This window comes from Budorcas taxicolor, unplaced genomic scaffold, assembly GCF_023091745.1.
Source record: "Budorcas taxicolor isolate Tak-1 unplaced genomic scaffold, Takin1.1 scaffold517, whole genome shotgun sequence".
In the NCBI taxonomy this organism is placed as follows: domain Eukaryota; kingdom Metazoa; phylum Chordata; class Mammalia; order Artiodactyla; family Bovidae; genus Budorcas; species Budorcas taxicolor.
The window spans coordinates 1-15,510 of record NW_026292605.1 but is presented as its reverse complement, the minus strand read 5'-3'; the positions used below and the strand labels follow the sequence as shown (position 1 = coordinate 15,510).

The 15,510-nt window shown below is 39.7% G+C and overlaps 1 protein-coding gene across 1 annotated transcript; it reads right to left on the bottom strand.

Moving 5' to 3' along the window:
* Nucleotides 1-5,604: 5,604 nt before the first annotated feature.
* LOC128071414 (cilia- and flagella-associated protein 206-like) lies at nucleotides 5,605-15,502 on the bottom strand (the record flags this gene model as incomplete). The annotated part of the gene is made up of 4 exons (XM_052664286.1): nucleotides 5,605-5,835; nucleotides 10,300-10,443; nucleotides 12,537-12,730; nucleotides 15,418-15,502. Coding segments are annotated over 4 exons (654 nt in total), but the record flags the coding sequence as incomplete, so codon positions are not given.
* Nucleotides 15,503-15,510: the final 8 nt, after the last annotated feature.

Sequence of the window (15,510 nt, the reverse complement as noted above, 5' to 3'; positions counted from 1 at the left end):
CCAATTTTGATGATGAAGAAACTCATCAGGGAGAGACCAGATAACACAGCTAACAATAAGTAGAAGACCTAGACCATACTTCCGTGATCACAGAGATTACTTTAGATTTTTTCCTACTCTTCTGACTGCTTCTCTGTCTTCTCTCTTCCTCCTCATTCCATCCCCATTCATTGGTGATGATCCCCCAAACTACCCTTCTCCAGATCAAATTCTAGTCACCTCTGGTTTTCTTTGTCATTTCTTAAATTCAAAATTTCTAGTACTGCACACATTATCTTTTTTGACCAACCACTTCCCCTTCTCACATCATCCTCTGTTTCTCAGGGTAGAAACTCTGATTTTCTCTTCTCTGTCCTGGGCTGTTATATCTCCTTCCTTAAATCTCACATTTGTCCCTTCCTGTCATCCAAAACCATGATGCCTTAACCCTTGTTAACAGCTTCTTCTCCATCTCACCCTTGTGGCTTAACTGGTAAAGAATCCACCTGCAATGCGGGAGACCTGGGTTTGATCCCTGGGTTGGGAAGATGCCCTGCAGAAGGGAAAGGGTACCCATTCCAGTATTCTGGCCTAGAGAATTCTATGGACTATATAGTCTATGGGGTCACAAAGAGTCGGACACGACTGAGTGACTCTCACTTTCACTTTTCTCCATCTCACCAATTCCAGCATCTCTCTCCCTCAGTGGATCTTCTGTTCCAGGATCAGCCACAGTTTTTTTTGTGTGTGTGTTTTTTTAATATCATACTACAGAAAGGCAACACATTCCTCTGTCTTTCAGAGTTCTCCAAAATCTATGCCAACCCTCCTCATCCAGCTTTATTTTCCACCAACTTCCCCAAAGATGATTTCCTTTTTCCTCTCTGTTTCTTCCTTTTATTTTCCAATAACTACTTTGCCACTGAACTACCACCTTGACTATTAAAATAATCACTCAACCAATATGCTGCTTCCAGTCTGTCCTTTCTTTCATTCCTTTTTGAAAACACTCATTCATCCAACAAGATACAGTAACAATACTAGGGATGTAAAAATGGCTAAAATACAACTTAGATCTCAAGAAATGCATGGTCTAACAGGGAGAACACAGAGGGACACATATAAACCTTTTTACTTCAAGTGCTATTATAGTAAAAGTATGTATAAATTCCTGTGAAAACCCAAGGGAAAAAAAATTATCTCAAAGGTGATGGGGAAAACCTTCACTGAAAAAATGAAATCTGATAAATAGATGCTCAAGCTGGATTTAGAAAAGGCAGAGGAACCAGAGATCAAATTGCCAACATCCACTGGATCATCAAAAAAGCAAGAGAGTTCCAGAAAAATATCTATTTCTGCTTTATTGACTGGAATATCTGGCAGCACTCAGAGCCTTTGACTGTGTGGATCACAACAAACCATGGAAAATTCTTAAAGAGATGGGAATACCAGACCACCTAACCTGCCTCCTGAGAAATCTGTATGCAGGTCAAGAAACAACAGTTAGAACTGGACATGGAACAACAGACTGGTTCCAAATCAGGAAAGAAGTACATCAAGGCTGTATATTGTCACCCTGCTTATTTAACTTCTATGCAGAGTACATCATGAGAAATGCTGGACTGGATGAAGCACAAGCTGGAATCAAGATTGCTGGGGGAACTATCAATAACCTCAGATATGCAGATGACACCACCCTTATGGCAGAAAGTGAAGAAGAACTAAAAAGCCTCTTGATGAAAGTGAAAGAGGAGAGTGAAAAGTTGGCTTAAAATTCAACATTCAGAAAACTAAGATCATGGCAGCTGACCCCATCACTTCATAGATGGGGCAAATAGATGGCAGACTTTATTTTTTTGTGCTCCAAAATCACTGCATATGGTGACTGAAGCCGTGAAATTAAAAGACGCTTGCTCCTTGGAAGAAAAGTTATGACCAACCTCAGTTCAGTTCAGTTCAGTTCAGTCACTCAGTTGTGTCCGACTCTTTGCGACCCCATGAATCACAGCACGCCAGGCTTCCCTGTCCATCACCAACTCCCAGAGTTCACTCAGATTCATGTCCATCGAGTCCGTGATGCCATCCAGCCATCTCATCCTCTGTTGTCCCCTTCTCCTCCTGCCCCCAATCCCTCCCAGCATCAGAGTCTTTTCCAATGAGTCAACTCTTCACATGAGGTGGCCAAAGTACTGGAGTTTCAGCTTTAGCATCAGTCCTTCCAAAGAAATCCTAGGGCTGATCTCCTTCAGAATGGACTGGTTGGATCTCCTTGCAGTCCAAGGGACTCTCAAGAGTCTTCTCCAACACCACAGTTCAAAAGCATCAATTCTTCAGCACTCAGCTTTCTTCACAGTCCAACTCTCACATCCATACATGACCACTGGAAAAACCATAGCCTTGACTAGACAGACCTTAGTCAGCAAAGTAATGTCTCTGCTTTTGAATATGCTATCTAGGTTGGTCATCACTTTTCTTCCAAGGAGTAAGCATCTTTTAATTTCATGGCTGCAGTCACCATCTGCAGTGGTTTTGGAGCCCAAAAAAATAAAGTCTGACACTGTTTCAACTGTTTCCCCATCTATTTCCCATGAAGTGATGGGACCGATGCCATGATCTTTGTTTTCTGAATGTTGAGCTTTAATGACCAACCTAGACAGAATATTAAAAAGCAGAGACATTACTTTGCCTACAAAGGTCCGTCTAATCAAAACTATGGTTTTTCCAGTAGTCAGATATGGATGTCAGAGTTGGACTATAAAGAAAGCTGAGTGCCCAAGAATTGATGCTTTTGAACTGTAGTGTTGGAGAAGACTCTTGAGAGTCCCTTGGACAGCAAGGAGATCCTAAAGGAAATCAGTCCTGAATATTCATTGGAAGGACTGATGCTGAAGCTGAAACTCCAATACTTTGGCCACCTAATGCAAAGAACTGACTCAATGGAAAAGATCCTGATGCTGGGAAAGATTGAAGTCAAGAGGTGAAGGGGATGACAGAGGATGAGATGGTTGGATGGCATCACTGACTCAATGGACATGAGTTTGAGTAAACTCCGGGAGTTGGTGATGAACAGGGAGGCTTGGCGTGCTGCAGTCCATGGGGTCGCAAAGAGTTGGACACAACTGAGCAACTGAACTGAACTAATGAACAGATTTTATGGGGACAAACATTTCCTAGGGCTGTCTGTGGAGTCTATTCCAGGGGACAAAAGTATATTAAAGACTCTAATATATTCCGACTGTTTGGACTCTGCCTACTATGTATATAATATGTACAGAGAGCATGGAGGCAGAATATGTGACTAAAAGATAAAGGGATATATTTTGTAAAGTCTCACATGTGTTAAGCAATTTTTACTTTATCCCCTAGATAATGAAAAAAGTGTCTTTTTAAGTAAGGGAAGTGAGAGTTGGCGGGGAGAGAGCCAGGTGATCTGATCAGATTTATATGTTACAAAAATTATGCTAGTGAATCAGGCAATAGTTCTAAATCTAAATCATGACAACAGCAGTAAGAATAGGAAGACATGGATCTTGAAGGCAGCTAAAGCCAAATCAATGGGGTGCAATGACTAGTTAAATGTAGGGGCTGTGGGAGACAGTCCAGAAGTTTTTAATCTATGCTACTGAGTAGGTGGTGATACCTTTGACCACAGAAGGAAATACAGAGGGAGAAACAAGTTTGGTAGAGAAAATGAATTTGGGCTATGACCTTCTGAAATGGTGTTGACCAACTGACACTGGGTCCAACATGCAGTTAGAACTCTTTAGAGAGGTCCTGGGAGAAGATGAGTTGACCATGTGACATAGCTCCCTTTATTCTGATTCTTTTATTCTTACCAGATGACTTTCTGATATTAGCTTTTCAAATCGTATTTCGTGTTTTTATTTACTTGGCAATTCTACTTTCAGCCCTAACTTCAGAACCCCAAATTGTGGTTTATCGGTCATTCTTTTCTGTGTTTAGGAATCTTGTAAGATCAAAAGAGGGTTGATTAGAATAGGTAAAATCAAATTCCTGAATTTGTAAAGTTTAGTACTACCTTTAACCATCCACCGTCTTCAGGGACAGAGCCCTCTCACCCCGACTCTCACCCCCAGGGTTTTGCCTCAACAGCTAGCCAACCTATCTTTAACATCACTTTTAAATTACAGGTATGATAAACAGCAATGTCCTACTGTATAACAGAGGGAACTAAATTCAGTATCTTGTGATAAACCATAATGGAAAAGAATATAAAAAAGATATAAATTAATCCCTTTGCTTAACATTGTAAATCAACTATACATCAATTAAAAAATTAAACTATAGGTGTGAAAATAATGACAACTTAGAAGTAGATCTGTTTTTTGAAGTTTACCTCTATAATATATGTGTAAAATGGATTTTGAAGCATATCATGCTATTAATATAAGTAATATTTAACCTATATAGAAAACAAACTATACAAACTTAGGTGTAAGAGTCACCTAAGTCAAAAAAATGTATTAAATATAAATGAACCCCCAGCTGCCGAGGCAAGTTTGAACAGCCCGTCCATCTGAGAGTTTTCATTACCCATCCATGTGTATTGGGAGTACGTAAGACAGTAACAAAACAATGGCTCTAAAATTCAGCTATCAGTAATTCACAGGGACCTGAAACACAGCTGCCGTGGAGTCAGGCAAACAGGGCAAAGGAGTGAAGTGGGAGCCCCGTAAGGCAGCAGGAGTTGCCCCTGCTGCCTTACATTGCAACCAGATGCACCTGCCCTACAAAAGGGCAGAGCCACTACTTACGGAAGGCTGACCGAGTGCTGCCAGATATTCCAGTCTTTTCAAGGAGCCATAAGCCAGACTCCATATAAAATTTTCAGATTTTAAAAGACATCATGTGATCACAACTATGATTTAGGATTACATTTTAAGTACTATTACAAGTAGAAAAGAGAAATGAGAGGTTAAAATAATGAAGAAGTGTTCAACAAATTTGTGCTAGATAAAAGATAAACAGAAAAATAATCTGAGTGAAGGAATACTGAAGTATTAAAATCAAGGCCTCAATTGGGATAAATAAATAAAAATAAAAACATTATGTGGCCCTTTGTTCTAACTGTTCCAAATTAATGAAGTCTTATACCAATTTAATTCATGTTACATTGGATAGCTAATGAAGCTGAAAATGTTAACTACATTTTAAATTTTTAATGTTCAACATTAACTGATTTTAGAGATAAACTTCTGTCCCAGGCATAATAATCTGATATTAATGTATAAAAAGTTATCTAAATAAAATTCCATCCCAAGCATAATAATATTATATATATAAATATCTAATCATATGTTAATATATTAATATCTAATAATTTCAGTCTTGATGCTGCCAAACGTTTTCTAAGAAGTCAAAGAGGAATGGACAGAGTTTTACTTTTCAATTTTAATAGAATGAAAAATGTATTACAGAAAACAATGTTTCCTTTATTGTTGGAGTTTGACAGTGCATATAAATGAGAATCCAAAGACATTCATACCACCAATGAATGTACCAGCCCCCCCCAAAATCAGTGAATTTTCACAGATGCAAACATACTCTTAAATACTTGCCACTGTTCATCAGTTGTGGCATCCACATTAAAAACCCAGTCTCTAACTAGGTTTCATCAACCGCTCTAGTTAAGTTCACCTTGACTCCATAGGTGGTCTTAGTTTGGCCCCCGCGGAGACCAGCTATGTAAATCTGGGGCCGGGGCACTCGGCTGCTGCCCTCCCTCATGGACTGAGTACCAACATCCTTTGAAGGGTACACCTGGGAATAGTTTTCTCTTCTCATGTGACTATGATCAGTCTGTACCGAGTGAGTAACTTTCCGACGCAAATTGGCCTAAGCAGAAAGAGAATTACACTGGAATGAACATTCCTCTAAAGAACAAATAAAATACTCTAAGATATTAGTTAATATCTGCTTTTTACTCTAAGGTAAAAGCTAATAAAAGCAAAGTTATGACCAACCTGCTGCTGCTGCTGCTAAGTCGCTTCAGTTGTGTCCGACTCTGTGCGACCCCATAGATGGCAGCCCACCAGGCTCCGCCGTCCCTGGGATTCTCCAGGCAAGAACACTGGAGTGGGTTGCCATTTCCTTCTCCAATGCGTGAAAGTGAAGTCGCTCAGTCGTGTCCAACTCTTAGCGACCCCATGGACTGCAGCCTACCAGGCTCCTCCGTCCATGGGATTTTCCAGGCAGGAGTACTGGAGTGGGTTGCTATTGCCTTCTCCAATGACCAACCTAGATAGCATATTAAAAAGCAGATATATTACTTTGCCAACAAAGGTCCATCTAGTCAAGGCTATGGTTTTTCCAGTGGTCATGTATGGATGTGAGAGTCGGACTGTGAAGAAAGCTGAGCACGGAAGAATTGATGCTTTTGAACTGTGGTGTTGGAGAAGACTCTTGAGAGTCCCCTGGACTGCAAGGAGATCAAACCAGTCCATTCTAAAGGAGGTCGGTCCTGGGTGTTCAGTGGAAGGACTGATGCTAAAGCTGAAACTCCAGTACTTTGGCCACCTCATGCAAAGAGTTGACTCACTGGAAAAGCCCCTGATGCTGGGAGGGATTGGGGGCAGGAGGAGGAGGGGACAACAGAGGATGAGATGGCTGGATGGCATCACCGACTCAATGGACATGAGTTTGAGTAGACTCCAGGAGTTGGTGATGGACAGGGAGGCCTGGCATGCTGCAATTCACGGAGTCTCAAAGAGTCAGACACGACTGAGCGACTGAACTGAACTGAACTGAATAGCTAATATCTGCCTTTTCTTTTTCCTCCTCTCCATCCACAAAGAAATTAGTCCTACAACACAGCATGTTTCTACAAAACATTAAAATATTAGACAATTTAGAGCATATTAGAAAATAAATACCCTTTGCTGAGAAGTAGGAAAATAGATAAATGAAAATGGACATAAAAACCTAAAGAGAAAACATACAGATTCAAATGTACAGTGAGCTCAATTCATTATTATACTTCGAGAGTCATACCACTTGGATTTTTTTTTCTCTACCATTCTTGGTTTATTTGTTTAAAAGACAAAAAATTTAAGATTTCCATTGTCTTACTTAAATGGGCTTCACCCAGCACTTAATTTGAAATGCTCAGATGTTTCCAGATAATATTTTATATTATTCTATATTTTGCTTGCTCCTTTTAAAGATTACTAGTAAACATGAGGTTAAACAGATTACTCCAGCTGGGAAGCAAGGAAGAGTTTATATAAAGGAGAATAAGGGTTTTACTGAAGCTGTGGTGAAGCCCCAGGAAAAAACTCAGAAGGGATTAGAACATGTGAGTTAAGAAAGAGAGACCTAGAATTAGAGGAAACATTTCAGAGTTTGAGAAACTGCAGATGATGAAGAACCACTTCTGCCCACAACTTATTGTCTACATTAGTAGGGCTTTACTATTCCTATGTCTTCATTAGCATAATTTTACTATTCGGAGAGTCTCTTGCCAAAGCAAATCACTTGACTTCATTATAGAGCATCCTGAAAGATGCATCAACTCTTCAGTTGTAAGCATTAACACAGAGAAGAAACCCTAGGACTCTTTGTATCAGTTGCCTTCAGATTCACCTTGCTTATTTCCATCAATCCTGGACTGCTTGTTCATGATTTTACCCAACCCAATTCAAGCCCCCAACCCATCCCCCAGTTGATCCCAGGCATTGGAACACCTACCTTCAACTAAACTTCGAAGTCTCAATAAATCCTGACCTTACTCTTCCCCACTCCGAGACACTGCAAAGCTCTGCTGACGGGGTGGTTTCCCTTATCACTGTAAGCGATATACTCAGTTTTGTCTTATTAACAAGTTGTACTGGGTAATATATGGGGAGCTGGCCTTCAACATGCTGCAAATCTAGGGGTAATTTGGTCTAAGGTGGGGATCAGAATGAAGTTGAAGAATGAGAACAGAGAGTCCAGTTAGCACAAAGTTCTGCCCCACTGAACACTCCATTCTCTTCTTAAAATTTCCAGCCCAGATCTAACATTTACTTCTCACAGTCTGTCTAACCATCACTCCTCTCTTCTCCATTGCCTATCTGTACCTCGAGGTCAACTTAATAAATCACCTATGTCAATGGGCTAGAATTTTTATTTCACTTCTGTTAAACCACTTAACAGAAATGTATCAACGTCACCTGCTAGACTATTAGTTCCTGAAGAACAAAGCAGCAGGGTATGTAAGCTACCCAGTACACATCTGATGACTTCGTGCCAGTCTAGCAGATGATAGAAAAGAATACAGGGAATGGGAGCTTCAAGAACTACAAAGAGTAACTGGTGAGAATGCTAATGGGATGATGATTGGAAGACACACCAGGAAGCTGCAGCTTTCTCATCTCAAGAAATCAGGGGCTGAAAAGTTGCCACCAGAGAGGATAACAAGGGAATTGATATGGTTAGTGACAAGAGAGACTGAATATACAAACAGACATAGGCTGGACCCTAACCCTGACCCTAACCCCTGGAGAAGAAAATGGCAGCCCACTCCAGTATTCTTGCCTGGAGAATCCCATGGATGGAGGAGCTTGGTGGGCTACAGTCCACGGGTCGCAAAGAGTCAGACATGACTGAACGACTTCACTTTCACTTTATATGAAATAGTACTCTAACCTACAACCTCTGCAGCAACCAGTCTCAGAAGATAAACTACAACCTCAGTAGCTGTAGCAATCTGCTCAGAACAGCCCTATTTTTTTTTTTTTTGGCTGCCTCCCCTTCCAACTCTGAACCAATCAGAGAAAGCCTAATGCTCACTAAGCCAATCACATAAGATGCCCTGCTGCTAATTAGTCCACCTCTAGTTAGCCTGCCTCTTGTTTCCTGTCCCTTGGACTGCAAGAAGATCAAACCAGTCAATCCTAAAGGAAATCAGTCCTGAATATTCATTGGAAGGACAGATGCTGAAGCTGAAACTCAAGGTCTTTGGCCACCTGATGCAAAGAACTGACTCACTGGAAAAAACCCTGAAGCTGGGAAAGATTGAAGGCAGGAAGAGAAGGGGACGACAGAGGATGAGATGGCTGGATGACATCACTGACTTGATGGACATGAGTTGAGCAAGCTCTGGGAGTTGATGATGGACAGGGAAGCCTGGTGTGCTGCAGTCCATGGGGTTGCAAAGCGTCAGACATGATTGAGGGACTGAACTGAACTGAGTTTCCTGTCAACTTCCTCCAGAGGAATACCCAAGCCTCCCCCTTTTTCACTATAAAACTTTTTCACTCCTCTCCCCAACTCTGAGTCCCTGCCCAACGCAAGTGATGGTGACTGACTCCCTGGATACAGCAATCTTTAAATAAATAGCCTCTGTTCTCACATGAGTAGTCTTCGTTTATTTCCATACCTTATTTCAGTTAAAGAGATGGGTAAAATATACTAAGAAAAGGCTACAGATAAAAGAGAGTCTGTTCCTTCACACTGTATTTGCTGTTTAAAATGACAAGGTGCTATAAAAAGGATGAGTGGAAGGAATTCCACTGAGTCAGATAAGGATGAAAGTTTTAAAGACAGACTTCAAGGGTAGGTGCATGCCTGAGTGCTAAGTTACTTCAGTCACGTCCAACTCTTTGCAACCCCATGGACTATAGCTCTCCAGGATCCTCTGTCCAAAGGATTCTTCAGGCAAGAATACTGAAGTGGATTACCATGCCCTCCTCCAGGGGATCTTTCCGACCCAGGGATTGAACTTGCATCTCTTATGTCTCCTGCATTGGCAGGCAGGTTCTTTAGCACTAGCATCACCTGGGAAGCCCTCAAGGGTAGGTATCTGCTGTGATCAAGATGACTAAGAATCAGAAGGACAGGTGTGTCAAGTGTCTGGAAAGAACAAGTAGACAATAAGAGGAGAATGTATCTGTGATATAATAGAGGTAGCATTCTGCTTCTCAAGAAAGTCCAAAAAGGAGAAGAGCATGCTTTAAATGATTAGAAGAAGCTGGAGGGCTTTAAATACTAGCACCCCATAGGTTGGCACGATAGATTAAAACCATTATATAGATCAATAGAGAGACAGAAGGATAGCAACTATTACTGTTAAAGTTACTGACTGATAAAATTTGAGAGCAGCTTCAGGCTTTTATATTTCTACATATGCTTAATACTAGAAGCTAACGTTGTAAAGCTAAAAAATTATAAATTATGCTAATTATTTTTATTTTAGCAAAAAAACTGTACAACTCACTTTTTCATGTAAATAATTTAGCATACCAACTCTATGAATAACAGATTAAAATTCTTCAAAATTCTCCAACTATAAATAATTTAGAAGATAATATTGTTACAAACCAATTTTATAGCTTTTCTTCTTAATTCCCATTCATTCCACTCATACGATCTCACAATTGTTGGTGGCAACAAGTGCGTATCCGTCTGAGTGCCAGTTTCACATTTTGTAATTGGTTTTATATAACGTTTGTCAACCTCTTTCATCTAAAGAAGTAGAGTTTATAATTAATATTTCTACAAAAATAAACATTATTTTACAGATAACTAAAATATTTAGCTAAAATTAACAAAACATTAGAAAAGAAGAATATGAAACTTACTTGTAAATATCAGCAAAGAAAAAAAAAGAAAACTTCATAATTAAAGTAAGCCAAATGTAATTAATTTCCTGGGCATTGTGGATTTGTGCTCAATTTTATTTTGTACCTCCTTAATGTAGGAGGTATATTTTGAAAGGAGAAAACATAACATCACTCATTCCCAAATCAAATGCCCCTCTCTAATTTTCACAATTGAAGAAGTGAATACCTTATGGGAAATGGATTGAAGCTTAGAATAGCTATTAAGTATTAGGTATAAACCATGTTTAAGGTATCAGAACACCTTTAGAATATATCTTAAACAATGTATACACAGCAGATTATTATACATTTTAAATAGATTTATTTTTCTGCCAAAGCACCCAGAAGCTCACTACAGTATTAAAATATTGAGTATTCAATAATTCCAGGCTAAACAAGTTATGATTATGCTGGAAATGAGGCTGCTGGAGCAGGTGGAGAGGCTTAAGAAACTCCAGTCCTAGAGAAGAGGAGGGCAAATAGATTAACTTCTTTCTCCAAATCAAGAAACAGATGATTTACTAAATGCTTACTATTTAGCATAAGATATAATTTCTGCCTTCAAAATGACCTTATGATATAATTAGGTAGATTAAAAGATGCTGAAAGATAACAATATTATATCAATACAAGTAAATGGCAAGTAAAAATTATGAATACAGTATTGAAATATGTAGAGGGAATACTCACTTCTAAGGGCAGTGAAAGTTAGTGAAGGATTAAATACACAGAAAGGGAAAACCAGGAATATAGGGGGAAATTGTCCGTTAATAGAAAAGATATCCACACTAAGCATACCTTTCTGATTATCTGAGTCTAGCCTTTCCCTGTCTTCCTGCTACCTTAAGAGGACAGCTGCATACCTTTCTGATTATCTGAGTCTAGTCTTTCCCTGTCTTCCTGCTACCTTAAGAGGACAGCTGCAGCGTCACATCAACAGACTGGCAGAGGGGTGTCAGAACAAGAGTGCCAGCAGCAGATCCCTTTCAACCATGTCATCCCTGGCTAGTTCTCAGTCTCCTTTCCCAAGCGTTCAGACCACCCTCTGTGCTCACAGTTACCAGCCCCATCTTCCCCCTACCAGTTACTGCTGGGGTCCTTGCCAACCCAGTTAGCCCAGCCCAAACCCACCTGCTTGATCATTGGAATGTTGATGCATATTAAAAAATTCATAAATTGTGTATTGCAGGGTTTTACTTTAGTGAGTTTAAAAGGGGTAAATTAAACCAGAGAGGATGACAGAGCAATTAAAAGTTGGAACAGTGAAAATGAGAGGCAAGAAGAAAACAAGGATCTACAACAGCAGAATGGAACTCCTGCAGGCAGGGATTGTTACCTGCTTTGTTCACTGTGCCAAGAATCGTGCCTGGCACATGGCAAGCAGTTCAGGAAATATCTGTTGAATGAATTAGGGGATAGGCACCAATTCACACAGAAACACACCTTCAGATTCATTCTGCGGCCTTTCAGACTACTGCCATTTAAACTTGTTAAATGATTTCACACCTCTGAGCATGAGTTATCACCTGTATTACCTGTACTGAGCTCCTTCAGTTTTACACAAGGAAATACTGTAGTTTCAGTGATTTATCTCAATTGGCCCCCCACTCCAGTACTCTTGCCTGGAAAATCCCATGGACGGAGGAGCCTGGTAGGCTGCTGTCTATGGGGTCACACAGAGTCAGACACGACTGAGGCGACTTAGCAGCAACAGCAGCAGTCTTGTCCTTCCAGATTTTTTCCAGTCTAATTCACCAGTTTGACTCCTTATCTTGTTTTCATTTATTCTTTGTGGATTTCCTTAGTTTCCATCTTTGGAAAGGCCCTCATCTGCAAAGGCCCTCATCTGACCATGTCTCCTGCCTGGACTTGGGGAGCATTCTACAACAAAATGTAACCTTTTTATTAACTACATTTTTAAATGTCATAAATTCTTAAAATGATGACCCTGCTTACCTGAGAATACTGAATAAAGGTTTCAAACTGTTGATGAAGTTCCAGTAGCTGAATCAATTCTGCATTTTTTTTGGCTTTTTCTCTAATTATATCAATGTAATTTTCAGGATTTTCTGCAAATGAATATGCAGCATCTCTGGTATTGAAAGTATAATACTTATCTTTATATTTCAAAATTCCAATTGATGGATTTCCTGAAAATTAAGAAAAGGAACTAAATTAGATAGGAAATATTCAGTGATTCTATGTTTATAATACACTCATAGAACCCTTCCCTCATACTCCATTTTTAACACATCACATGTCTTTATTTAACTAAAATGTTACAACTAGCAGTTTGAAGTTACACATTTTGTTAAATTATATTTATGTAAAATTCAAAAGAAATTTATTTTATATTTTTAATTTTGGGGGGAGGGACCACACCATGCCACATACAGGATCTTCGTTCCCTGACTAGGGATTGAAACTATGCCTCCTGCATTGGAAGCATGGAGTCTTAACCACTGGACTGCTAGGGACGTACCATATTGTTAAGCTTTAAATTATGATTTTATCTAAATATAGTTCACTATCCAGATATAAGTTGCTTAAAAATCTTCTATGGGAAGCCACTTAGTCATCTAGCAGGTTTTTCAAATCTCTTAAACCAAACCAACTACTAGAAGCATTGTTTTAAAAATAATTTGGTAAGAACTACAAAAATGAGACATTTTTCCCAAGATGTACATTTGCATGTTAGGAAGTATTTCCCACTATGAAAAGATACTACATAAAATATGGGTTATAAGTATCCACAGTTTGTGGGAATTATGTGGGAAACAGTAACACTCTTAATTATTCATTCTTTCACTTATTCACAAATATTTATTGACCCTGTTCTTGGCACTGAGAATACAGTGAAAACAAATCAATAAATATAACATAGGCAAGAGAGTGATCAGTGCTACAGAAAACAAATAAGTAAACAGGTTAAAGTTAAAGTAAAGCAGTTTGAACAGTCAAAGGAAGGAGGGTGGGATTGATATTTTAAAGTAGGTGAACAGAGAAGGCTGAATAAGATGAGGGAGCAAGGTATGTAGCTATGTGGGGGTTGGGGGGAGAGTGGTCCAAGTAGAGGGAATAGTCAGTGCAAAAGCTCTGAGGTGAGAAATGGGCTTGGAATGTTCGGGAATAGCAAGAAGGCCAGTGGGGCTGAAGCAGTGTGCAGGGGAAGAAGGGGCAGACAATAAAGTCAACGATGTCATCTGAAAGGACTCTATCAGGTAAGCCCCAGCATCACCTGGGGACTCAAGCCCTGTGATCTGCAGTCATGAGGAAGGAGGGACTCCTAGAGCATTTCTCCCAGGCAGTGTAGGTGGCTACTGCCCAGAAAACAATGTAGAAATAAAGCCTACATTGAATAAGCAGAAATAAAGCCTCCAGACTAGCTGATTCAGAAAAGATGCTAAAACGCACCGCCCCATAAGTCTGTCTACTTTTCTCATTCTCCCCCTTTCTTAGCATCATAGTCGATGGGAGCTGGAAGGGAACAAAGAGATTTCCTAATTGGTCCTTCTCCTTTTCTGGACCTGGAAACTGAGGTCCAAAGCACAAGATTTGCTCAAAGTTACCCTGTTTACCAACAGACAATGGGGACTAGAAACAAGGCTCTCCAAGTGCTGCTGCTGCTGCTGCTGCTAAGTCGCTTCAGTCGTGTCCGACTCTGTGCGACCCCACAGATGGCAGCCCACCAGGCTCCCCCGTCCCTGGGATTCTTCAGGCAAGAACACTGGAGTGGGTTGCCATTTCCTTCTCCAATGCATGAAAGTGAAAAATGAAAGTGAAGTCGCTCAGTCATGTCTTACTCTTTGCGACCCCATGGACTGAGCCTACCAGGCTCCTCCATCCATAGGTTTCCAGCCACATGGTGGTACTGCTCTCTTCAGTCCGCATCCATGTTTCTCTGTTGTCTTTATCTCATGACTCCCTTCCTTTTGTATTTGTGAACAGAGAGAGAGAGAGAAATTGGGGAGGGGGAGGAAAGGGAAGGAAAAAACAGAACAGAGAAGAAAGAAACCACCTCCATTCCATTGCTTTCACTTCCTCATGGCTCTTGTTTGGTTTCTCTCCACGATCAGTGACCCTCATGGGACCTCAGAATACTATTCTCTCAGTTCCCCAAGGTAAACCTTTTATTACCCCCATAATAAAAATATCTACTACCATAAAAAAATGAGTCAGTGTGTATGTTCTCTACCCTGCATATATACAATCCCAATAATTCTTTGTAATGATTCTATTTCTAATTCACATGGCACTTTTTGAATAATCATTTATTTTCCTCTCAATTTCTGATTTACTTTGTTCTGAAGAAGCTCCAGTAATATATATGTATAGCTCATAGGGGAATTTGACTTGATAAAATACTGGCCATTTCTTTACTGGGATCTGACTTATATAGAAATACTGATCTATGTTAATGGAATAGAGCCATAAAATGACAAAAAATATTTTTTAATAAATATATCAGTCACACTAGTGTTGCTCTTTCAAGTAATCACTTTGGAAAATGACATATTTTAGGAATGCCATAAAATGTTTCTGGAATCCTTCACTGAAATATGAGTCATCCCCCTCTTATGACATTGCAGCGCTTATATTTCATTATATACGTTCCATCACTTATCACTTGTATTGTAACTTATTTGTGTCAGTTTATCAGGTTATGCTGCAAGCGCTTCAAAGATAAATACTTCATTTGGATCACATTTGTAGCTCCTTTCCTAGTTCAACATTAGATTCCATAAAGTTTTACAAAGTGAATGAGTGACAATAAGCACACTTCATTTAAATCAAAAAAATTGGAGAAGGGAGAACAGTATTATTTCCAATGACGTACCTGGAAGGAGAAGACCATCTGTTGTAGCAAAAGTGTAAGCACAAAATCCCCGATACTGAATCAATAATTTATCAAAATTGGCTGTTGTTTCTG